Here is a 26,027-nt window from a genome sequence, read left to right on the forward strand (position 1 = left end):
TCTGAACAGACATTAGCCAGCCAGCTGGCCTGCCTTTCTGCCTTTCTTCTTCCCTCTCTCCCTCCTTCCCCCACTTTCTTCCTCCCTCTTTCCCTTTTTCTTTGCTCTCTCTATCCCTTCTTCTCTTCCTCTCTCCTTTCCTTTCCTCTTTTCTTTTTAATAATAATCTTACTGTTCACTGTAAGTTTTTACTAAACATGTGTATTCAATGTCAGTTCTCTTCTCTTAGCAAATTGTTCCCTTTCTTTTTTTCTTGTTAAGGTTCATCTCATTAAGCTATATTGGGCACACTGTGATTCTTGATGCTGTTTTGAGAACTCTCAGCACTAAATTGTTATCATTTAAATCCTCAAAATATGTATATTCTTTGTTATGTGTGGGGTTTAAATATTTACTGTTCTTGCTTTTCATTCTTTAAACATTTAATGCTTGGATCCTAGACTCCATTATCTGAAATCCAAAGTATATCTCAAATTATATCTAGAAACCGGGTAATAATTTATGTGTACTTTTGATTTACTCTCTCTTAGGTTTTCTTTTCTTTTCTTTTTTTTTTTCTCTTAGGTTTTCTAATGAAAGAAGAGAACTTCCTCTAAAAATTTATATAGTCTGATCCATAAAGTTTCTCTTCGGTAAACCTAGAAATAACTTTGATCTGATCGCTTCTTTCCTGGATAAGGATATTAAATAGTTAAAATTTGCTCTAATTCACTCTCCCTGGCAATCTAGGAGAGTGAATTCAATATAAGAAGGAGCTCCAGTTACAAAATGGGGTGGATTGTCCTCAGGTTTTTTGACCATGTCAAACACATTTGTAACTCTATTACTGTTAAAGAGAAGTAAAATCTTCAAGAAAGTCTGAAATCAAAAGGGCCTTAATTAATGTGAGAATTTCATTAGTTTGTTAAATACTATATCCATATGAAGATGATTTGCATTTATTTCAAAGTTCTTTGGACTAGTACTGAGGGAGGATGGAACAAAATAAATGTCTTTGGTTATGATTTAACTATAGGGAAATTTGCTTTTGAGGTAAAGAAACTTGAATGTTGAACTTCCCCAGTTAACTTAATTTTGCTCAGAACATATCCTGAAACTCCTTAAAAGATATTTCATATGAATTAGAAGTGTATTTATAGCTATCAGAAAATTAAAAAATTAAATATAGTAGCAAAAATCAGTACTTTAAGAATTCCTATTTTTACCTGAACGTATATATTAGCCTTAAGCTGCAAAATGTTGTGGTGATTTAAATTGCATTATTATTAAATTTAATTTGATATTTAGTTTTACTCCTGGGAAATGGAATTGCTTTTTCTGTGATCTCATTGACCACATTTATTTTAGGATTTTAGAGCAGTTCTTATTTATGAAATGCTATATATAAGAAAGAATGCCACTTTATGATCAAAATATAGATGTTACTTCACTTGTTTGCCATTTTATGAGCATTGTTCATCAATATAATTCAATATTTCATGCCTAGTAACTAAGCACAGTCAATATGTTCATATGTTGATACCTCTGAAAGATATAAGGTACAACCTAAATAAAAATGAAAATCAGTAGGATGCCTGAGTGGCTCAGTCAGTTAAGCGTCTGTCTTCAGCTCAGGTCATGATCCTGGTGTCCTGGGATTGGATCTTTTATCAGGCAGAGAGTCTGTTTTTCCCTCTGCACTTAGCCCCTGCTCATGATCTCTCTCTCACTCTTTCTCTCTCTCTCAAACAAATAAATAAAATCATTATAAAAAAAGAAAATAATACTGATTTGGCTAGGATCCTAGTGTTAAATACCATTCTAGTTTAGATATTATTATTTTTTTTTTTAATTGAGAGTATCTTCTTCTTTTTTTTTTTTTTTTTTAAGATTTTATTTATTTATTTGACAGACAGAAATCACAAGTAGGCAGAGAGGCAGGCAGAGAGAGAGGGGGAAGCAGGCTCCCTGCAGAGCAGAGAGCCTGATGTGGGGCTCGATCCCAGGACCCTGGGATCATGACCTGAGCCGAAGGCAGAGGCTTTAACCCACTGAGCCACCCAGGCGCCCCTAGTTTAGATATTATTGATAGTACCTGAAATTTAATTTATTCTTAATGAATATGGAGAAAAAGGGCCTGTTTAATACACCATTGCCTGTGATAAACATTAATGCATTGCATGATGTATAAATGACAGTTGGTTGATTAATATTTTATTTATGATTCAGTAAGACCAACAGGCACATTTTAAAATAAAAAGATTTTATTTATTTATCTGGCAGAGAGAGAGAGAGAGATCACAGGTAGGCAGAGAGAGGGGGAAACAGGCTCCCCACCGAGCAGAGAGCCCGATGTGGGACTCAATCCCAGGACCCTGAGATCATGACCCGAGCCAAAGGCAGAGGCTTTAACCCACTGAGCCATCCAGGTGCCCCTAACAGGCACATTTTTTTCAGAAATATGGCTTTATATTTATTAAGTATGTTTTCACATTAGAAATCTGAGCCATGCCATTTCATTAGTTGATATCTATGAATAGGATGAAAGGTACACCGTAAATAAAAATTTAAAAATAAATTTAAATTTAAAAATGAACAAATTTGGGGCACCCAAATGACTCAGTTGGTTAAGCATCTGACTCTTGATTTTGGCTCAGATCATGATCTTAGGGTGTCGTGGGATGGAGCCCTGTGCTGGGCTCCCTCCCCCGGGGGGAGTCTGCTTCTCTATTTCTCTCTCTCCCTCTGCCTCTTCTCTCACTGGCTCTTTTTCTCTCAAATAAATAAATAAATCTTAAAACAAACAAACAAGTTAGTAAAAATGAGTTTAAAAAAACCCGTAAATATAGGGGTGCCTGGGTGGCTCATTTGGTAAAGCATCTGCCTTCAGCTTGGGTCATGATCCCAGGGTTCTGGGATCTAGCCCCGACTGAGTTGATTGAGTCAGGCTCCCTGCTTGGTGGGGATTCTGCTTCTCCTTCTCCCCACTTCTCTTTCTCTTTATCTCACTCCCTCTCTCAAATAAGTAAATAAAGTATTTTTAAAAAAGTAAATATAATAGGGGCGCCTGGGTGGCTCAGTGGGTTAAAGCCTCTGCCTTCGGCTCAGGTCATGATCCCAGGGTCCTGGGATCGAGCCCCACATCAGGCTCTCTGCTCAGCAGGGAGCCTTCTTCCTCCTCTCTCTCTGCCTGCCTCTCTGCCTACTTGTGATCTCTGTCAAATAAGTAAATAAATAAAATCTTAAAAAAAAAGTAAATATAATAGTATTTGGTTAGGATTGCATTATTCACCAAAGGCAATTTCATAGGCATACAAATTACTCTTTTCAGATTTACCTATTAGGTGGTGGTAATATGATACAATACAAATGTCGGTATGCTAGTTTTTTCATCAAAAAACTAGCTGTTTCATCAATCTTCCTGATAACTAAAGAATTAATGTATATCACATACATTATTAGAAAATGTCAACAAGAATTAAGCCAAAGAACAAATTAAACTCTGAATGGATTTCATGAAAGTAAAAGAAAATAGGATTGGTAACCCATTAAGCCTTACTCATTACCCTTTGAGAGTAAATACTTTTAGAAGTTTCAGATTATTTTTTAATTGGTTAGGCATTGAGGAATAAAGTTAAAAACTCTTCACATAAGTTATCTTTCTCTGATAAATGAATTTGGAGAAGGCTATTTTGTGAATAGTATAAATTCTACTTTTACATTCAGATAATTAACAGTGTCTTTTTTGGTATTATTTTACCTTTTATTTAAATGTTGAAATGTTTCATTAAAAAAAAAAACTGGGATTGTTAAACATTGTTGCAGCTTGCCTTGAGAATAGTGTTGATTAGTATACAATTTTACAGTCCTACCTGTTTTTTATTTGATTCACACCAACCCTTTTGAGACTGGCAGGAAGATGTAGCCTCTGAATTTTATCTTAACACTATCTGAAAGACTGACAGAGGCTATTTGATTTGCCCAAGGTAACCAAATGGGTAAGTAGTAGAAAGCTGGAACTCTAAAGCAGATATTCTGATTTTTAACTGCTTTTTAAATTCATTGGTATTGCATTCTTTTTACCACATTGTAATTAATCTCAGAATAGAAACACTATATGGTAACTTTTGCTTGGCAGGGAGGTGAGGAGAAATGTATGAACTCAACAAACTTAAAGGGTCCTTCTGATTTTCAGATTTGTTTTTGCAAAATTTTGGAAGCATTTTTTTAGATTTGTTTTTGCAAAATTTTGGAAGCATTTTTATTTTTAAAGGATTTTGTTTTTACTTGGGAAAAGAACTAATATTTTTGTACAGTGCTTTAGTATTTATTGAGTGGTTTCTCTTTTGTGATCTCATTTAAAGATTTTACCAGTCTTGAGCAGTAGGCCTTAACTTTTATGACAATATCCTCTACACAAAAGAAAAAGAAAGACAAGACTAAGTAATTTCTCTAGGGTCACATCATTAGGTAGTTTGTGTAGCTAGGACTCAGATTCAAATCTTCTAAATTCAGGTTTTTATAAAATAATACTGACTCTTAAGAAGAATATAAAAGTGAGATTTTATTCTTATTTTCTCTAAAATCATAACATCAGAAAATTTAGGACTCCTTGGAACTTTCTAAATATTTCTACAACATATTCTTGGTTCTTTCATCATGATTTCATACATTTATCTATTAAGTCCAATGTTTCCTATGTGGGGGAGAAAGAATAATTTTCCCTTTCCCTTCTAGGTTCTTGGCTGAGGAACCCTCCCCTTGTTTTGGGAGAAAAACAAGAAGTTCAGTAATATGTATATCTTTTGTGTACACATGGGAGATACCCAGAAAAACTGAGTTAACTCCCACATTAAAAACCATTTCCTGCTAAACATAAAATAGATGTTTGTTGAGGGGAACTAGTTATGGGAGGTTATTAGGAAAAGCACAATAAACAAGTTATGGGGTTTTTACTCAGATTTCTAAGTTTCTGCCTTCTCCCTTGATAAGAGTTTCTAGAGATTTAGAGTTCATTATCATTTTCTGGTACAAAGAGGGAGACTCCCTACAAATGGAGTTTTCTTTATAGATTTAAATGTCTCTTACAAAAAAGTAACTTCTATTTCGTTTTCAGAGGTTTAACAACATCTACTCTTTCTTAGAAGTAATCAGCTGAAAATAATCCTCATGCCAAGGAGGTGTATTTTGGGGTGGTATATTCTCTCCTTTACAAGTTTAGATCACACTCTGGGCATTCATTATGTTTTATGATTTATTGTAATATTTGTATCATGTCTATTTTGTGTGTTTATGGGGAGGTAGCTATTAGAGTTTTAACTTCTATTCAGACTTCCTCCAATTTTTCTTGTTACTTTACATTTAAAGTGTGGCTTCATGAAATATTTAAATTTAGCTCTTTGTGTTACATTCGATCTAAGTATCAGTGATTTGTTATATACGAGAAAGAACTTTAGAATTTATTGTAACTGTGTGTGTGTGTATACACACACACATGCACGTACATATATATGTATTTGTATATCTGTCTGGGATTTCATTTAGTGAGTTAATAGAATTTGCTTCATAAATGCTTCCATTTTTAAAGGATTTTAAAATGTTTTTGATTGGTTGATACAAAATTCAATATAATGTGTGCCATAAATTAATGTCTTCTTGTTGTTGAGTATTGTAGTTCAGAATTTTTACTTTGAAAACTTGGTGGTGGATTGAGTACAAAGTGCGTATAGGTAGGGTATATTGAGTATGAATTGATACTGGATCAGTGGTGGAACTTGTCTAATGAATGAATTTCCTTGAAATTTTTTCTTAGGGTTTGAACAGAGAGGCAAAGAAGTGCAGAAGTGTGAATAGCACATATTCAAAATATGTTGTGTGTCATGGCTGAAAATTTATTAAACTCCCCACCCCCCTTTTCTACTGTGCTGTCTGCTTTTTATTTTATATGCCTCTTCAATTCCTTATTCCAACTTTCTATAGGAATGATGTATAAATTACCTAAATGTCTCTTAGTAGTATGATCTTTGTGTGTGTGTATGTATGTGTGTATGTATAAAGAGTTTGATTATCCTCCGCTTTTCCTTCATGCTAAATCTCAGGTATGCACTATTTGAGAAAAACTCCTTTAAAAAAATAGGAAGAGACATTTTTAAAAAATGTTTTACTTATTTCATTCAGTTATGAAATTAGGTAAGTTTTGCCCAAATGAATTCCATTAAGTGCTTTCATTGTTTATTCAGTGTTCTGTGTGTGTATGTATGGTGGTGGTAGTTCTCCAGGTAAGTAAAATAGCCAAATATTAAGTAGGCTAACTCTTACACCAAATTTTGTATTTCTTACTCTAAATTTCCAGCCAGCATCTAGTATACTTCTATAATTATCTGTTCAATGAAATCTGTGTGTTTAGTATATTTTCTTTTCTTTTTTTTTTTTCCCCCTTCCAGGGATATAGTTCTCAAACTACTTCAGTATGAGGCATCAACAAATGTAGCAGACAACAAAGGTTATTTTCCCATTCACCTGGCTGCCTGGAAAGGAGATGTAGAAATTGTGAAGATTCTTATTCATCATGGACCCTCACATTCCAGAGTCAATGAACAGGTGCACTTATTATATATTTGCTCTTGATATAGTTTTGCGACGTTTGCAAAGGCAAGGCCACATTGAAGAATTGATTATTTCTGTCATCACCCTGCCAAAGACTTTTTCACTGCTAAATTTCCTGAAGGAGAAATAGAAAAATTCTTTGGAACTTCTATTAGTTACATAGGTACTAAGTTGGGCATTTATAAAGATACTTGTTAATAAGAGAAGACCATATAAAGGAAGTAACTGATACTTTTGCCTAACTTATATAAACATCCATCTTGTAGTTTTTGAATATTTGAAGATAGAACAGAATTCACATTTGTAATACGAATTAGAGCTTATCTTAATAAAATTCTAAATGTTAAAGCAATGATAATGGATTCATTTGTACAATGTTTTCCATTTACTTAACACTTCCACAGTAAATACAGTTTTGTGAATCAGAATTCAAAATACAGTACATGCAATTGGTAGTCACATATTAAGTTAAAAATTTCCTGTATGTGTGCCCAGAGTATGTTGAGTAAAACACAGCAACAATATACTGACAGATAAAGTAAGAATATTTTCAAGTGCATAATATCCATATTACACATAGCTGATATATTAAAAAAGGAATGCCATTCTCATTATTCTAAATAAATAAGACCACAGATTTCTGAAAGTAAAATACAGGCCCCTCATACAGTATGGTAACAAACATCTTGAGCTCTGCATGCCCCCTACTGTTCCCATTTTGTAAAACTATATTTGAAAACCAGCATGCAGTCCAACAATTGAATTACAACCGTGGCATTAAGCTGCAGGTTGGCAGTTGTCCAATATCAATGCAAGTGGTTACTCTAGGGCAAGAACATCTGATGAAGTGCAATTAGCATACTGTTCAAATGAATATAGACTTTGCTGGCCTTTGACTGAAATTCAGACTGAAGAATAAAAAGTAACATTGGCACTAGCTATAAACACGAAAGGGAAGAAAAATACATTTCTTCCCCTGGAAAAATGCAGTTGTAGAAATAAAGTTCCTGTAAGTAGGAAAAATGTTGTATTAATTGAAAGTGTCTTATTAATAATTATCACAAAATTTGTATGTTTATAGGTTATAAAATGAAGTGTATTTTTATGCAAATACATTCATAAAATCAATCTTTAAAAAATGACAGATATGCCTGTCTTTATCAGCATATCATGCTCAAGGGAAATTTATGGGAATGCTGTTTTGTTTTTCGGAAAAATCAGAAGTTAAAAGATCGTTTGTGAGATGAGCCATCTGGTGGTTATTCTTAAAACTGTCTGAATGCCCCAAAGTGAACCTGAAATAATAAGATGGAAAAACAATCCAAGGTTAAACAAGGGGATGTTAGTTTTTACAAGCAAAATACTTCCTAAGTGACATGAAGATAAGAAAAAACACTTAGAATTCATTTGTATTTGAAAGTTGCTTTGTCTTGTGGTTTCTACTGGAAGTAAATTGAAAATTTCTTGAGATTTTTAATACCATGCTTTCAGTATTTGTTTATTGTATATGTGGTACTCCTTGAGTGCTGACATATTTGTGTCATCTGGTGGCCATTTCTCCTAAGTTTCGGATGTGGGAATTTTATTTTTGTAAAAGTAACTCTTCATTTTAGCTTTATTTCTTTTTTTTTTCTCCCCTCTGAATAGGGTAGAAATGTACTAGTTACTTACAAACCTTTATGTATTTAAGCAACAGAGGGGAGAAATGAAAATAATAGTCAATATATATTTAAACATGGTACTTGACATAGCCAAGCGCCATGCTAAGCACTTTTACCTATAATATGTTATTTAAATAATTCTCAACAACCCTTGAAGTGATATTATCCCCTCGCACTTTATAGATGAGAAATTAGGCTCAGTAGGGCTAAATAACTCATCTCAGGTCACACATTACTGAGTAACTAAAGCTCAGATTTGGACTCTAATTCCAAAGCCCTCCACAATAGCATATTGGTATTGTCATCACAAATCCTGTCACTTATGGATTGTTTACTATATGCCAGGCAGTGTGCAAAGTACTTCATCTGTTATCTTAGAAAGCTGATGAAGTAGGGATTAATTATTTTTCCTGTTTTATATGTGGGAAGCTACCTTAAAGAGATTAAATAAATTGCCCATGATATCACAACTACTAAGAAATGCACTCAGTATTTGAATCCAGGTTTTTCTAATGCAGAGCTCAAGCTCTTAACCAATCTTACTCCATGTTATGATAGTAAAACTATGTGTAATTGTCAGGGCTTAGTTCTGATTTCTGAAAGCCATCTTTGGTTTCTTTTTTTTTTTTTTTTTAAAGATTTTTTATTTATTTATTTGACAGAGAGAGATCACAAGTAGGCAGAGAGGCAGGCAGAGAGAGAGAGAGGGAAGCAGGCTCCCCTCAGAGCAGAGAGCCCGATGCGGGACTCGATCCAGGACCCCGAGATCATGACCCAAGCCGAAGGCAGCGGCTTACCCACTGAGCCACCCAGGCGCCCACCATCTTTGGTTTCTAACACAGCTTTCTTTCAAAGTAATTCTGTCTTATATTTTAATATTCAAAATTTACAAAGCATTTCCTTCATGCTATTTCTTTCTTTTTAAAAATATTTTATTTATTTATTTGACAGAGAGAGAGGTCACAAGTAGGCATAGAGGCAGGCAAAGAGAGAGGGAGAAACAGGCTCCCTGCTGAGCAGAGAGCCCAATGCGGGGCTCAATCCCAGGACCCTGAGATTGTGACCTGAGCAGAAGGCAGAGGCTTAAGCCACTGAGCCACTTAGGCGCCCCCATGCTATTTCTTTTGATTTATAAGTTATCCTCTATGGTTTGTAGGGAGGGTAATATTCACATTTTGCAGATAAGATAAGAGAGATCAAGTGGTTTACTCTTGCTAATAAGTGTGTGTCAGCACTTCAACATAGGTCACCATTCTATACTGCCCTAGAATTAGTGGTCAATTTAGGACAATGTAATTTTGAAAACAAAGTTGACCTTGCACTGATTGTGGTTTTTACAATTCCTACATCCTTCCTCTCTTACGTCAACTGATTTATTATTTCCTTTCTTTGATGTATATATATATATTTGCATTTTATGCTTCTCTGTATATTCATCTCCTCCCCCTTTACCTTTTTTTCCTTTTTTTTCTTTTTTAAACATTAGGGCAAAAACAAAAGTAGCCCTATCTTATAAGTATATTCCCTTACCATTTACCAAAACTCAAACCTAACTAATGTTACTTTCCATTAATTTTGCTGTGAAGCAAGATCTTTTGGTAAATAGCTTTTGTCCACCAGTTTTGTTCTGCTCCCCATTGTCTAGAAATAGAATTGTCCTAATTTTTTGGAGAGCACCCATTTGGTAAAAAAAGAGGTAATTCAGAACTGCTCAAGAATGTTCTTTGTAGACATACTAGCAATTATTAATCAATGCTTCTTCACAGTCTGTATTTCAAATGAGATTCTTTTAGATCACTTGCTAGTATAGACACATGTATACAATCATGTCTTTTATAAAGGTACCACAGTTGTCGTTTTTCTGATGTGACAGTGTAAGTATGTGTTGCCTGTTGATAAACTCTGAATATTTTCTCCTAAGTCTGGCATGATTGAAATAATTTTTCTTGAGATCTGAACAATCTACTTGGTGTTAATAGAGAAAGTTTCAATTTTGCACTTACAATTTCCTATGCTCAGGCCTATGCAAATGTAGAAATGTGTTTGAGGAATTGTTTTGTAATTGGTTCTTCTTTTTCTCAAAGAGGTGCTATATTTTGAAAGTTGAATTTCTTTCCAACCATAGGAAAATTTGATTTGGTCAGAAGGCATATCTCTATATCATATTTTTATGGTATAGGGTAATAGATTGATTTTCTTATCAGGCTTATAAAACATAGATAAGAAAAATCAAGGAATGTAGACCTGTATAGACTTGTATGTAGTCGGTCTCTATGATGAAGTAGACTATAGCAACACATTCAAACTAAAAACAAGAACGACTCCTTCCAAAATGATGGAAAAACAGTGCTTTCACCTGGATTCCCCATCTATCAGATCTTAATTTCTTGTCGATTGTCTCCAATGGGTAGGTACTTTTTATGGGTTTGTCCTTTAGTACTTTGATTTGGAAGGTAAAGTAATAAGAAGCATTTCATAGTGCTCATTAAAAAAAATTTTTTTTCCACTCCTCTCTTTAAGTTTTTAAATCCTCCCTTTGCTCGTAACTCTCTGCTCTCAACTTATCTGCATCCTTCAGCCAGAGCAAGTCTGAATTACTTTTGGGGACATTAAGATTTGCTTGGGTTTGAACCCTACTTGTCCTTTTATGTGGTCAGAGCATCTATCTAAGTAGCTAGTTCTATTACAACTCAGTTGGTGTTCTTTTGGGCAAAATCTAGAAATTCTGCTTTCAGAACACTAATTTCCTTTTCTTCTCTGGCAATGTGGCAATACTTGGCAGGCATTGTGGTGTAGGGGAAATGACAATATATGTAGTTTTTAGACATTCAGCAAATGACAGTAGTAATAGTAGTACTAGTTGTTATCATGGAAGATGGTATTAAGAGCAGTGACTTTAGTGGGGGTGCCTGGGTGGCTCAGTCGGTTAAGCATCTGCCTTCGGCTTAGGTCATGATACCGGACTTCCAGACTTCCAGGATAGAGCCCTGCGTTGGGCTCCCTGCTCAGTTGAGAGTCTGCTTCTCCCTTTCCCCCTGCCCTTCCCCCTGGTCCTTTTCTCTCTCTTGCAGACTCTCTCTCTCACATAAATAAATAACATCTTAAAAAAAAAAAGAGCAGTGACTTTGGGTCTAGGCTACCTACGTTCAGATCCTGGCCCTTAGACTAAACGGCTGTATATTTGAAGGCTAGTTATTTAACTACTCAGTGCCTCAGTTCCTCATCTGTAAAGTGGCAATAACGATAACAATAGTATCTATCTCAGAGTAAAGATCAGAGCACACAAAAATGGACTGTACCTGTGCCTGATACATAGTGTTAGCTCTGATGATGACAGCCTCTTTCTCTTCAGAACCCTTATTCAGGATCATTGCATTTTTGTTGCTAAAATTTCTTGTTTACGTTTCTCCTGACTGATCCTTCTACTTCCTGACATAGTTATATGCAGTCTACCTATACCACCTGCCCAAATGGACTGAAGGGTCCATCTGCCTTGTGACGGGGTTTAGTTTTCTCTGTTTTAACATTAAAAAATTTTTTAACTCCAGTGTAGTTAACATACAGTGTTATATTTGTTTCAGGTGTACAATATAGTAATTCAGCAACTCCATATATTACTCAGGGTTAATCAAAATAAGTGTACTCTTATTCCCCATCACCTACTTCACCCAGCCCCCCACCCATTCCCCTCTGGGAACTCTCTGTGTTCTCTATAGTTAAGAGTCTGTTTCTTGGTTTGCCTTTTTCTTTGTTCATTTGTTTTGTTTCTTAAATTGCACATATGAGTGAAATCATATGGTGTTTGTCTTTATCTTATTTCACTTAGAATTATACTCTCTAGATCCATCCAAGTACAGTTTTTAACTTGCTAAATTTTAAGAAAATCTTGATTTTCAACTGAAACCCTTAATAGGTGCATATGTAACACTGTGATACTCCTTGTAACTTGTCTGGCAGTGGGTTTAAGTCTGCCTCTTAATCTATAATTATATTTCAAAAAGATGTGATTTAATCTTAGGGCCAGTATGTCTTCATTCTCTTTGCGGAAAAAGCAATAATTTGTGCTTAGATGGAAAATAAAATGAAACTTAATTTGGAAAATCCTTCTGTGAATCTTTCATTATCAAGAATTTACCATCTCAGCTGTCTTTTGGAAAGCCAGTCTGTTCAAAGTGGGTTATAATTGTTATTAATCTCTCTCATTAACAAATGTCATCAAAGCATGATGCACAGTTCAGATAACACTGACCATCTGGGCCCAGCAGGGCCACTGACTAAGATGCCTAAATCATTTATCACTCCCGGAAATTGGAATATATGATGCAGGAGAAAATTTGATTTTTCCTATTGAAATTATTAAAAAATGTGATATTTTGGTATAATAAATGATAGATACTTTAACAAATATTCTATTAGGCATACTTATTAAAATAAATAAATTTTAAACTTACATTTTCAAAGTATCTCTGGTTTTAAATTACTGCTTAGATTTTGATAATTAAATTTCTGAAAACTTGAATCTTATGTTTTATCTTAATAGAACAATGAAAATGAAACTGCCCTGCACTGTGCAGCTCAATATGGACACTCAGAAGTAGTTGCTGTTCTCCTCGAAGAGCTCACTGATCCTACCATCAGGAACAGTAAGCTAGAAACACCTTTGGATCTGGCAGCTCTCTATGGACGACTTAGGGTGGTCAAAATGATCATCAGTGCACACCCTAACTTAATGAGCTGCAACACTAGAAAGCACACGCCACTCCACCTCGCTGCTCGCAATGGTCACAAAGCAGTCGTCCAGGTGCTACTGGAAGCAGGGATGGATGTGAGCTGTCAAGTGAGTCTTCTTTTAGCTATGTTTTAAAAGTGGTGATTCTCTTGCTTTGCTTTGAGATACAGATGATATAACTTACATGTAGAAATCTTTCCATTTTTTAATTAAGTTGTCCGCAAATATTTTTATAACTGTTAAATTCAAGACCCTGTGCCATATACTGTTGGGAAATATGAAGAGATACAGGCATAATTTCTAACCTCATCCTAATTTTGGGGCTTTATGTATGAAAAATTATCACCAGGAGGCTGTTGTGTGTGATATCATTAGTAATTGTTCACTCAGTGTTGGACTCACTGCCTGACATGCACTAGGAATCCAGTCAAAGTTGAATGAATGAAAGAATTAATCAAAATTCAGTTTAATACTTTTGAGTATGTACTTTGTGTTTAATATGTTGACACATTTAGAATCCATTTTTAATAGCTCTCCTGTGGGATTGAGAGCTACTAAGTTCCAGTTAAGAGATACGGAATCAGATTCAAAGAGTTAAGAAAGTTGCCTAAGGATGATGTATAGTTGATAAACTTAGAATATGCATTTATACTTATTGATTAAAGTCTGGGCCTCTTTACATAATAGTGTAGTGTCTATACATGAGTAATGAAGGAAAAATCACTGCCTAAGGGCAATCAGGAGGAATTTTATTGGAGAGGTATGATTTGAGTTGAACTTTGAAGCATGGATAACATTTGCAAAGGTTTCTCCACAAGGAAAGGGCAACCTACTTCTTTATTTTTAAGGGCAACTTACTTCTATTATCTGTTTCAAGTTAACTCCAATGCCAAGGTTAACTTTTTTTTTTTTTTAACCACCTTTTCCTTTTATTACTGTTTTTTGTCTTCCAAGTCAGTGGCAGCATTCTTATCTTCCAGAGACCCTTTTGGTTCCTGTCAGGTTGTGTCCTTCTCCCTTGTGTATTAGAAGCTATTGCTGTCTAACAAAATGTCCTGAAACTTAATGGGTTAACACAGTAACTACTTACTTAGCTCATAATTCTGTGGTTGGTGATTTAGTCTGAGCCTCACTGGGTAGTTCTGTCTTGGCTGGGTTCTCTCTCTCTCATATGTCTGGGGTCAATTATAAGTCAGTTGAGTGCCTCTGCTGTAGAGATTGACTGTATGTTGCTGGGATAATGGGTGAGGTTGTCATGTGTCTTTCATGATCCAGTAGGCCACCCTGGGCTTGTTCACATGACAGTGGTATGGTTCTGTGTGCTCGCATGTGTGCACATAAGAGATGGAGGGAAGGAGGAAGGGAACAGGATTATACAAAGTCTCTTATGTCTAGGCTGGGAGCAAGAATCCTGTCTTTTCTGCAGTGTTTGATTAGCCAAGAGGTCACAAAAGCAGCCTAAATTCAGGGTTGGGAAAACAGATTTTACCTCTTAATTAGAAGAGGGTGTGAATTGTTGTTTTTGTTTGTTTGTTTGTTTGTTTTTAAAGATTGTATTTTATTTATTTAACAGAGAAATCACAAGTAGGCAGAGAGGCAGGCAAAGAGAGAGGGGGAAGAAGGCTCCCTGCTGAGCAGAGAGCCCAGATACGGGGCTTGATCCCAGGACCCTGAGATCATGACCTGAGCTGAAGGCAGAGGCCTAACCCACTGAGCCACCCAGGTGCCCCGAGGGTGTGAATTGTTAAAGGGGTGTAAATACCCAGAGGAACATTCCAAGTGTTGTTAGTGCTCAAAATTGTGGGGTTACTTTTCCTAGGAATTGTTTAGAGGTTGAATTTTGTTTCTCTTTTGTTTTCCACTGAAATTTTAAAAATCTTCGGCCTTCTCATTCTACATTTCAGGCTGGCACCCTAAAACAGACATTTCATTGGAGCTTTGCCTATATTATTTAGCTATTTGGTATTTATAAAATCTTTTCTTAAGTTTTTATTTATTCTACTTTGGCAGCCTTGAAAATAAACAAAAGAATTTTTTCTAGTCCTCATGTTAAAAAAACCCCAACTTTCCCCTCTAAAATAAGATAGATGCATGTTTACTATTGTAACTGACTCACAAAGTTACTGTCAAAGTGTGTTTAATGACAAGCTAGATGTTTATTTTCTTGTCTGAATGTTGAATTTCTGCAATCTAGATTTACTGCTTTCATAACATTTCTGGAATATTTTAAAAATATTTTATTCATTTGAGACTCCCCACTGAGCAGAGCACCTGATGCAGGCTTGATCCGAGGCCTCCAGGATCATAACCTGAACCAAATGCAGACTCTTAACCAGCTGAGCCACACAGGTGCCCCAGACACTTCTGGAATATTTCTAAACTTGATGGCACAGATTAGTTCATAACAGAGGACTTCACTATGACTGAGATCAATAATTCACTTCATGTCCATGGCCAAGATCTTTTCATATTTTGTGCTGATGACATGGCAAAAAGAGAAAGAGTCTAGCTTCAATTTTATATATGTATATGGTACATCTTTTTTATATAAAATACTACTCACTACATTTCATGTTTTTGAAGAATTAAAAGTAAGATCTCTGCCCAAAACTTAGTGGAGGATACAAAAACTTGGAAGAATTACTCCTGTATATGAATACTAAGATAAGTAGTAGGGCAAAGTGCTATGGAGATATCAGTGAATAAAACATGGATTGTGAGAGGGAGGAATTGAAGAGACATAGAGTGATATTTGAAGAAGAGCTTGAAGATTTTTAGGATTTTGAATTTAGGTATAACTTAGCTTGCAGATGTGCATTATTTGGCTAAAGGAGTATTTTAAAATATTGAATTTGAATGCTTTTAGATGGGGTATAGAACTTCCAAGGTCCCAAACTCTCTCTTTCTGCCATCTTCTGTCATTGCAAGATTCATTCCTTTAGATTTTCTACTTTGCCCTAATAGCATTTGGTTTTGTTACTCATATATCAGATGAAAGGGGCAAAATATGTTCAGACCACTGAACACTTAATGAGAAACATCAGGGCCGGTACCTGAGCAGGGTGGGCAATGTTTTGTTATTTATGCTCCCTCTATGATTTCATCCTGAAGGTTTCCAAGAGGTAGAACTGACAACATACTCTAAAATATATCTTAATGAATTGAATCTTCTAGTATTTAGTTAGCCTTAGTTGATGTTTTGCTTTTGTTATTATTGCTTTATTTATAGAAAACATTTTTTGTTTGTTTCATTGCCTTTTTTTGGGTCAGTGTTTAATTTTATTACGTCATTCAAATGAACCGTCTCCAAGTTTGCCTATCAGATTCACTGCAAAGTTGTTGAGTTTGTTTGTTTGTTTTGAGATGGGGAGAGAGGGAGGAGAGGGACAGAGAGGGGAGGAGAGAGAGAGAATCTCAAGCAGGCTCCATGTAGAGCCTAATGTGGGGCTTCATCTCACTACCCTCAGGTCACGACCTGAGCCAAAATCAAGAGTCAGACTTTTAACCAACTGTCACCCTGGTGCCCCCCCCTGCAAATTTTTTTAAATATTATATTTAAAGTAGAAATTTGTTGATACTCTTACTGGGTGAGAGTGAAGAATACCAGGTACTAACCTTAAATTGTTTCAGTGGCTTTAATATTTATTTAATTGTTTTAGTTAACCAGTTGTAAATTAGCAGTACTAAAAATAATCCTATTTGGTAAATTACAGCGATACACATTTAGACTACATTCAAATCATTATAAATAATTATTTAAAATTTAGAGATGACTTTAGAAGATTGTCTCTTTTTTTTGTAATTGCAAATGTTTTAAAATATGTAATTTATGTTTGTGTTTTCTGTGTAAGTTTTGGTTTCTTCTTCATTTCTCTTTGAGCAGTTTTGAATTATAACACATATTTCAACTAGTGAGAAAAACAATTTAATTCCCGATTAGGAGGTTTCATATTATATTATTGTATAAACCCTTTAGTTTTAAAGGATTTCTTAATAAAGAGAATCCATCATATTAAGATATTCAGAAAATGGGTTTTAATTGGCAAGATTCTCTTGAAATTAGCAATTATGTCTATGGATTTCAAACCTGATTTGGGTAAGTAGGTTGTGATGATGTCTTTTTATGCTAATGCTTTAACTGGTTTCTTGTAAGTTTCTCTTATTAAAATTTAAAAAAGTTAAGGTACTAGCAAAACATTTAGCCAATTGGATTTTATTTGAATATTAAAGAAAATGAAAGTAAAATTATAGAAAATTAATAATGAAGAATAGAAGTTCTCATGCTAGGAGCTGTTAAGATGTAAAGCTGAGGGACGCCTGGGTGGCTCAGTTGGTTAAGCGGCTGCCTTCGGCTCAGGTCATGATCCCAGCGTCCTGGGATCGAGTCCCACATCGGGCTCCTTGCTCCGCAGGGAGCCTGCTTCTCCCTCTGTCACTCTGTCTGCCTGTGCTCGCACTCTCTCTCTCTCTCTCTCTGACAAATAAATAAATAAAATCTTTAAAAAAAAAAAAAGTCTTTAAAAAAAAAAAGATGTAAAGCTGAGTAAGGTACCATTTTTGTTCTCTAAGTGCTTCTGGTGACAGGAGAAATATGTGCATAAATGGATAGATTACCCTTTAATAATCCATTCACTCCTTCTTCCCTAGATGATTATTTAACATTTCTCCTTTCTTCCCAAAATGTTAACACTTCCCTCCCTCTTACACTCTGTATTCATGATTTTGCTTTGCTTCACTGAGGAAACAGAAGCAATCACGTTATTTGTACCACCACATTTGCTAGTGGATATTTATCTGCTTTCCTTCCTGGTGCTTTAAATGAACTTTGGTGTATTCCTAAGGCTGACTTATCCTTTACCTGTACACGTGATCCTCCCCTTAAAATACTATACTTTTTCCCCTCTCAACTGCATCACTCCCATAAGGACACAAAGATGTTATAATATTTCACACCTTTAAAAAAAAACAAAACAAACCTCTCTCTTGAACCCACATTTCCCTCTAGCTCTTGTTCCCTTTCTCTAATCCCCTTCATAACAACATATTTAGAAAGAGTTGTTTTTATTCATTATATCATATTTCTTTCCCTCATTCTCTCTTGAAACCACTCCAGCTCCCTCAGTCTGTTGAAAGTCTTTGTTTTTCCTGTTGGTGAAGGTGACTAATGGCTTACGTATTCTTAGATCCAACAGCCAATTGGATTTATCGTCAGCTTTGACAAAGTAGATCTCTTTCCTCTTTCAAACAATATTTTTCTTTTAATATCTGAGTCACCATTCTCTATTGCTTCTCTGCTCCTTTTTGGCCTTACTTCAGGGAGGGTAGAGTCTAAGACCCTTAAATGCCTTCCATCTAGCCTTGCAACTAGATAAATCTGTCACACCTCACAAACCTCTCATCCACAGGAGTTGCTTAAGAATTAAACCTTTCTGTTTTCTTTCTGTTCCCTCTCCTGAGCCAGGCTTTATTTTAGTAGATCTTTACACTGGAACTCTAAACCGCTGTAGTTGTTAGCTATTGCTGTTGCTACAATACTGCTGTACAACATAGAAATTTCAGTGGCATACAGTAATAAGCAATAGCATTTTTTTCTCATTTACAGGTTTGAAGGTCATATGGGGAAGCTCTACTTCATATTTTAAGTTTATCTGGTCTGCTTTGCTTTATGTGTCTGTTCTCTTTCCCCTGGGACTTTCCAGGGGAGGGCCTAAGTAAGCCCAACCAACTAAGCACGTTTTGGACCTCTGCTTTGTATCATGCAGATACCATACAATGCCTAAAGCAACTTCCAAAGCCAAGTCCAAATCAGGGAGTGGGGAAATAAACACTCCACCCATGTAAGTGGAAGGAACTACAGCTATATGACAAAGAGCATGTGAAAGGAGGGTGGAATAATGTAATCTGTCTCATCCGCACTCCATGGTTAACTGTTCTCATCTTCCTGATCTCGAAGCATCAGTGTCCCATGGCGTATACCTCTTTTCTTTCTGTCTGTACTTGCTTCCTAGTTGACTTCATCCAATCCTTTGATGTGAAATGACATCTTTGATAACGACCAAGTTTATTTACTCATCTTGGACCTTACCTGTGAGCATCCAACATTTCCAAAACTGAGCATTTAGCTTCCATAACTCCTTATCCCCAGATTTGCCTGTCTTCCAGTCTTTCCCATTTCAGCAAATGGCATTACCATCTTGCTGGTTGTTTAGTTGCAAACTTCAGGATTTCTTTCATATTTATGTATAGCCCCTTAGCAAATCCTATCGGCTTTATGCTCAAAATTTATCTAGAATTTCACTATTTTTCATCCCCTCCACTATTACCACTGTACATCTCCTGCCTCCAACCTTATTTCCATGTTTTTTCCTTTGCCTCTGTATTAGTCTGCTCAGGTGACTATGGCAAAATCCCATAGACTGGGCAGCTTAAACAACAGACATTTATTTTCTCACAGTTCTGGAGGTTGGAAAGTCTAAGATAAAGATTCTGCCAGATGCTGTTCCTGGTGAGAGCTCTCTCCCTGGCTTGTAGATGACTGTCTCCTTATTGTGTACTCAAATGGCCTTTTGTGCAGAAACAGAATGAGAGAGAGAACTCTCTAGTGTGTCCAACTCTTTTTTTTTTTAAGATTTTATTTATTTATCTGACAGAGAGAGATAACAAGTAGTCAGAGAGGCAGGCAGAGGTGAAGGGGGCAAGCAGGCCCTCCTCTGAGCAGAGAGCCTGATGTGGGGCTCAATCCGAGGACCTGGGATGATGACCTTAAGCTCAGAGGCTTAACCCACTGAGCCACCCAGGCACCCTAGTTGTCCAACTTTCATAAGGACACCAATCCCATGGCAGGTTCCTACCCTTATGACCTCATTTAACCTTAAATACTTCCAAAGATTCCTTTCAATCTGTTTTCATCAAAGTAGCTTTGAAGCCACCTTTGACTACTCTGCCATTTTTTACTTAGCTTTTGCCATGGTGGCCTCATTGCTCTTGCTGGAACATAAGAGGTAAGCTCTTGCCTCAAGACCTTTGCTTTACTAACCCACATGACTTCCTCCTGAGCTTTCTTCAGGTGTCTGCTCAAATGTTACCTTAGTAGGAATGCCTTCCCTGACCTATCTCACCACCTCAGCAACTTCTTTTCCTTCCCTTGAACTGAAAACTCAGCTTTCCTGTAAGGGCACCATATTGCCACCAGCCATTTCAGACCAGGCTACCAGGCACTATGCTACATGAATAAAAACATTTGTTCCCTGTCTTCATGGAGTTGAGTGACTAGCAAAGAAAACAGAAAATAAAACCATAAACAAAAATTACAAATTGTGACAGTGCCATAAAGGAAATACACTGGATGCTGTGATTTTTGAATGAGGGGATAGGGAGGTCTCCCTTAGGATGTGCCACTTAAATGGTGCTAGCCTCAGAGAAGTGAGAGATAAGGCCATGGAAACAGATGGTTTTGAAAGAAAGAGAATATATATAGAGAAAACCCGAATCAAGAATACTCAGAATTTCTGGAAAAAGAGGTCTATAAGAAAGTAGTGGTAAGAGGGTTGCCAAGATAGTACAGTTACATGTTATCAGTTTGTTCATTCATCATGTATTTATGGAGTACCTGCCTTGTGCCAGGCATTGCCTGCTATGTGCCAGAGAATATGTAGTAACAAAATAGATAGAAATTTTTCCTAGAGAAGGAAAGATGACTCTATAACTCTATAAAGTATGGAGAAAAGAAAAGTAAGATATGGAATAGGACCTTGAAGTCAGAGCAGGTTCATAAGAAATTTCTTTGGTTGGCTGTTTTATTGCTGGATTGTGGAAGAGTTTGTATTGTGGAAGAGGGTGCAAGGATCCAGTGAAGAGAATGAAATGGAAGATGCAAGAGAAATGGTGGAGATATTTCATGAAATTCAAGATGAAGCAGGAAGTGATAAGAGCACAAGTAGAGGATTAATTTTTTTTTTAAACGCCTCTTCCCTTTATTTATTTATTTTTTTAGTTTTTTATTTCTTTTCAGCGTAACAGTATTCATTGTTTTTTCACCACACCCAGTGCTCCATGCAATACGTGCCCTCCCTAATACCCACCACCTGGCTCCCCCAACCTCCCACCCCCCGCTCCTTCAAAACCCTCAGATTATTTTTCAGAGTCCATAGTCTCTCATGGTTCACCTCCCCTTCCAATTTCCCTCAACTCCCTTCTCCTCTCCATCTCCCCTTGTCCTCCATGTTATTTGTTATGCTCCACAAATAAGTGAAACCATATGATAATTGACTCTCTCAAGGATTAATTTTAAGGAGGAGAATGGATGCTTCCTCTGAGACACAAGTGAAGGAAGAAAGGATCGGTAAAGACAGAGGCTGGGAGTCCCTAGTTAAATAGGAGGAGAGGTCTTCTTTTGAAGAGGAGGAATGCTATTTCTGAATTATTTGAAGACATATTTCTCTTATGCCATTTCCCTCCAATTTAAACTTTATTATAACCTCCAGCTGTTCTTCATATGATGTTTTCGTAAGTCTTTTGTCATTTGGGACCCTCTTTTCTAGGCACATTCCAATCTGTCAATGTTCTGTAAAAGCTTATTACCTATGGTTGAACACAATACTCCAGCTATAGGCTAGCTAATGCAGGATACAATAGAATGGTTGCCTCTCGGCTTGTTCAGAAATCATGTATTTATTTATAAAGGCTAGGATAGTCTTATCTTCTTTCCTAAGAGATGCCTATATGGCTAATTGGTACTAGCCAGGATGCCCAGGTTGTTACTGCTGAGTTAAATGTTATTCTAGTTGGCTTTCTTTATCTCCATTGAGGTTATCTTTATTCACTGGCTCTTATTTCTTATAATAGTTATGGGTCTTGATTCTCAAAGTTTTTCATCTCCACTGGCACCTGTGCTCTATTTTCTCTACTGATCATCACCACAGTCTTACTTTATACCTTGTCGTCTTTGTTCTGTTTTGTCCTTTAGTAAATAATTGGTCTTCCTTTTTCTGGTCACTCTCTTTTTCAAGTTCAGGAAGACTATGTTAAAGGTGTTAAATTCAGAAGGGTGAACAAGTGCCGGCAAGCTCTGACATTGCTACATTCCCTTTCTATCTGTTGTTTTGACAATCTGGTGGAATATATAGTCCAAGAAACCAATTTAAAACACCTTGAAATTCTAGATAAAGTATAACATATATTTCTTTATATGCATGACTGAGCTTCCACAGAAGCCACAAAAATACCTCGGGCTAAAAACGAAAAAGAAGGTAAAACCCAGGGCTTTCAAACAGGGTCTCCTCTTTCCTATCACTTGTCGTGTGTGTGTGTGTGTGTGTGTGTGTGTGTGTGTGTGTTTCCCCATTTTTGGTGCTACTGAGACTTAACTTTACTAGACATTTCCAATCAATAAGAGAATTTCTTTTCCTTTCATCAGCAGTTTAACTATTAACATTCCTGTATATATCATTTCATTTCTTCTCTCTCAGCTGTTTTCACTACCACTTGTGTCCAGAGGTGTTTTTTCCTTAGTGGTGCTGAGATGTGAGTGCTTCATATCTCATTACTGGATAAATTTTGAGGTATTACTGTATTATCAACTGCATAACTGTCTGTTTGGTCTGTCTTGGAAACGATTAATTAAAAAATGGAGATGTTTGATCCATGAGAAAAGCAGGACCAAAATCCTGGGGGTTGAGAGGATTTGGGTTCACCTATTTTAGAGTTATTTCTTTGCATACATTTAACTTGCTTGTTGAATATTTTGGACTAAATTCTATTTCATGAGATTACAACTTTTCAAGATTTGGCCTGTTATGGATTGTGGATTTGAGGTAGAGAGCTGAGATGAACAGAAGGGTACTAATTTGGGGTGCCTGGGTGGCTCAGTGGGTTAAAAGCCTCTGCCTTCGGCTCAGGTCATAATCCCAGGGTCCTGGGATCGAGCCCCGCATCAGGCTCTCTGCTCAGCAGGGAGCCTGCTTCCTCCTCTCCCTGCCTGCCTCTCTGCCTGCTTGTGATCTCTGTCTGTCAAATAAATAAATTAAAAGAAAAATCTTAAAAAAAAAAAAAAGGTACTAATTTCAATGAGGGTAGCAGACACAGACTCAAGGTAGGGTGTAGTAAACTGGAGAATATTATGGAATTAACCCATATTGTGATAAGGAAAAGTCCATAGATTTGACATATTTAAATTCTGTACTATTTATGATACTGTACTATGATAGCAAGAAATGGTTCCTGATACTCTTTAGCTTAAATTTTTAAGAACAATCCATTCCAACCTCATATTCTCTTACTAATAAGCTAATTACATCCATCAGGCTTAAAATATGTTTATCATCTGCTAACCTTTTCTAGTTTTATTTAAGGGTTCAGTGTCTCCTTATCTACTGTATAAAAGTACTAGTACTATTTAACAAAACCTTTTTTTCTTGGAATAATTTAAAGGAGATTATCTATGTATACACACACTATACATATATATATATGTAATTTAAAACACATATTTGTTTTACATACATAAAACATTACATACATGTAATTTAAAAATATTAATATCATTAAGGTTTTTAAAAAATAAGTTTTCTAACTTTTTAGCAGCAATAATACAGTATTTTTCATTATTTATAGGTTAATAAAATATTCTTTCAGTCATATTTGTTGTTTATCATGTTCAACCCTCCCAATAACCCTACCAAGTTTTTAATATTTTATTTACAAAGAGATGTGAATTTTCAGAGATATGAAGTGATTTCCCAAAAGTTGTATAGTGATTGAAAGCCAAACTGCTACTGGGACCCAGGTCTTCTACATCTGTTTTCTCTAGAAGAATTGTTTATTTATGGTGAAGATTATATAATTTCATTACCTAGAATAGTCCATTTCAGTGTCTAAAGTGCCCACTCTTTTGTATCAGAGTATCTAGGAAACCAAATTAGTACAAAAAAGTAAACATTATTGTTATACTTTTAAATAGTGTGTTTAGACTCAGCCTTCTCTTAATCATTCTTCTTATTTAACATTAGTTCCTGGACCTCAGGTCTTTCTTCCTGAATTAAATCTTATGGAAGTTCTTTCAGTAAGGATCTGTAGTAACCACTTATTATTTAGTCTGTCTGAAAATGTTTTTATTTTGATCTCATTCCTAGAAGATAGTTTGGCTGGATATAGAATGCTGTTATAGAATGGTGTTATTTTCTTTTGACACACGAAGGTACTTTTTTCTGGCTGTTGTTTTTGTTGAGAAGTCAGTGTTCAGCTAATTATTAATTATTTTTAGACAATTAGTTTTTCCCTTGGGATATTTGTAGGATATTCTCTTTATCTTAGGTGTTCTGTAGTTTCACTGTAATATGTTCATAATGTATTCTTCTCATAATGTATTCTTCTCATTCCTAGACAGTTTTTAGCCATTGAATTACTTATCCCAAGCCTCTCCTTCTAGAACTCTGATTAGACATATGTTGAGTCTTAATTCTGTTCTGTCTTTCACATTTTCAATCTCTTGTTCCTTTAAAGTGCAGTATGTACTTTAAAAAAAAAATCCACCATCCATTTCAATCCAGTACATACTGCACTTTAAAGTGCAGTATGTACTTTAAAAAAAAAAATCCACCATCCAGTTCAATACTTGTTTTTCCAGCTCTATCTTACCTATTATTAAACCTATTTACCTATTACCTATTACCTATTTACCTATTTACCTATTATTAAACCTTTCCATTTAAGACATTATGTTTTCCATTTCTAGAAATGCTGTCTAGTTCATTTTCAAATCTGGCCAATTTTGATTCTCCTCTTCTTTAGTTATATTTGATATCCTCTTTTTGTTCTTCCATCTTATTGATCATATATATACATATATATACACTTATATACATATATATTATATTCTGTAGCTGGTCATCATATGACATGTGAAGTTTTAATAGGTTTTATCTTTTTTGTTTCTATGAATTCTTTCTCATGGCTTGTTTTCTTTCATGTTCAGCGATTTCTGATTTTAAATCTGTGTTTCTTAGAGCTTGATCCATTGAAATTCTCAGAGGCCTGAGTTTAAAGTGTATTTTTTTTTTTCACGAGGATTTAGATCTGCTTTTACTAAGCATTTATGTTTGCCTGGTACTATACAAACCCAGGATCACTTCCTTCTACATTTTCGGCTCAGGATCAGAGGGTTGGAGGAGCACAGATGTTGTGTAATTATGGCCCCAAGCCCATGTAAGAGCAGAACTGTGGTTAGAAATTTTGTGGGGAGTTGTTGTTTCTGCTATTCTGCTCCATTTAAAACTAAGTGGAGTAGAATTAGGAACTAGATTCTAGATCTACTAGATCTAGATCTACTAGATCTAGATCTAGATCTACTAGATCTACTAGATCTAGGTAGACATTTTTAATTTCTCTTTCTGTGCAACACATTTAATTTTTATTTAATTATTTTATTTTTATTTTTTATTGTTATTATTTTTTACTGAAGATGTTGTTCTTTGGGAGTTTTAGATTTTTTTTGGGAGTAATCTCAATGTCCATTATGGGGCTAGAATTCATGACTCTAAGATCAAGAGTTGCATGCTGTACCTGCTGAGCCAGCCAGGTGCTCCTAGGAGTTTTAGATTTTTGCAGGGGTCCTTGATCTATCTTCTCAGCTTTCTTGTGCTTCTTTGTCTCCTTCCCTCTTCCCACTTTCTCCTTGAGTAGCTGGTTAAAGCCCAAGCATTAGTCTGCTGGGATTAGCAGATTCCCTGGAATGGTTTCTTGTTCCACTACAACCCTGGGTTCGTAGTTTCTGTCCCTCCTTCCCTCCCCTAGGCTCTTAGGAATTCTATTATTTTTCCTTTTCATCCCTGTATTTAAAACATTGTTTAGTTTTTCATAATATTTAAGGTATGCTATCCCAGGAAGAGTTTTTCTAACATATAGTCCAAATTTTTTAAGAATGGAAGGAAATCAAATTAGTAATCAGAAAGTTGGTTGAAAAACACACTGACAGTAAAAAGAATTAGATTATTTGAAGGGATATTTTTTAGAAAATTAAAAAAATAAAGCATTTGTGCCCCATATTGAGACTATTT

General features: G+C 35.7%; 1 protein-coding gene across 9 annotated transcripts in view; it reads left to right on the forward strand.

The window, feature by feature from the left end:
• Window positions 1-26,027, forward strand: part of ANKS1B (ankyrin repeat and sterile alpha motif domain containing 1B) — a gene marked incomplete at its 5' end in the record, with an annotated part of 1,134,786 nt that overhangs the window by 136,664 nt on the left and 972,095 nt on the right. For all 9 annotated transcript variants that reach the window (XM_080810753.1, XM_080810755.1, XM_080810756.1 and 6 more), the window contains 2 exons: window positions 6,423-6,579; window positions 12,787-13,083. In XM_080810753.1, the coding sequence (XP_080666879.1) occupies window positions 6,423-6,579; window positions 12,787-13,083 (454 nt within the window). The remainder of the gene's footprint in view (window positions 1-6,422; window positions 6,580-12,786; window positions 13,084-26,027) is intronic.

The sequence above is a fragment of the Martes martes genome, assembly GCF_963455335.1.
Source record: "Martes martes genome assembly, chromosome: 8".
In the NCBI taxonomy this organism is placed as follows: Eukaryota; Metazoa; Chordata; class Mammalia; order Carnivora; family Mustelidae; genus Martes; species Martes martes.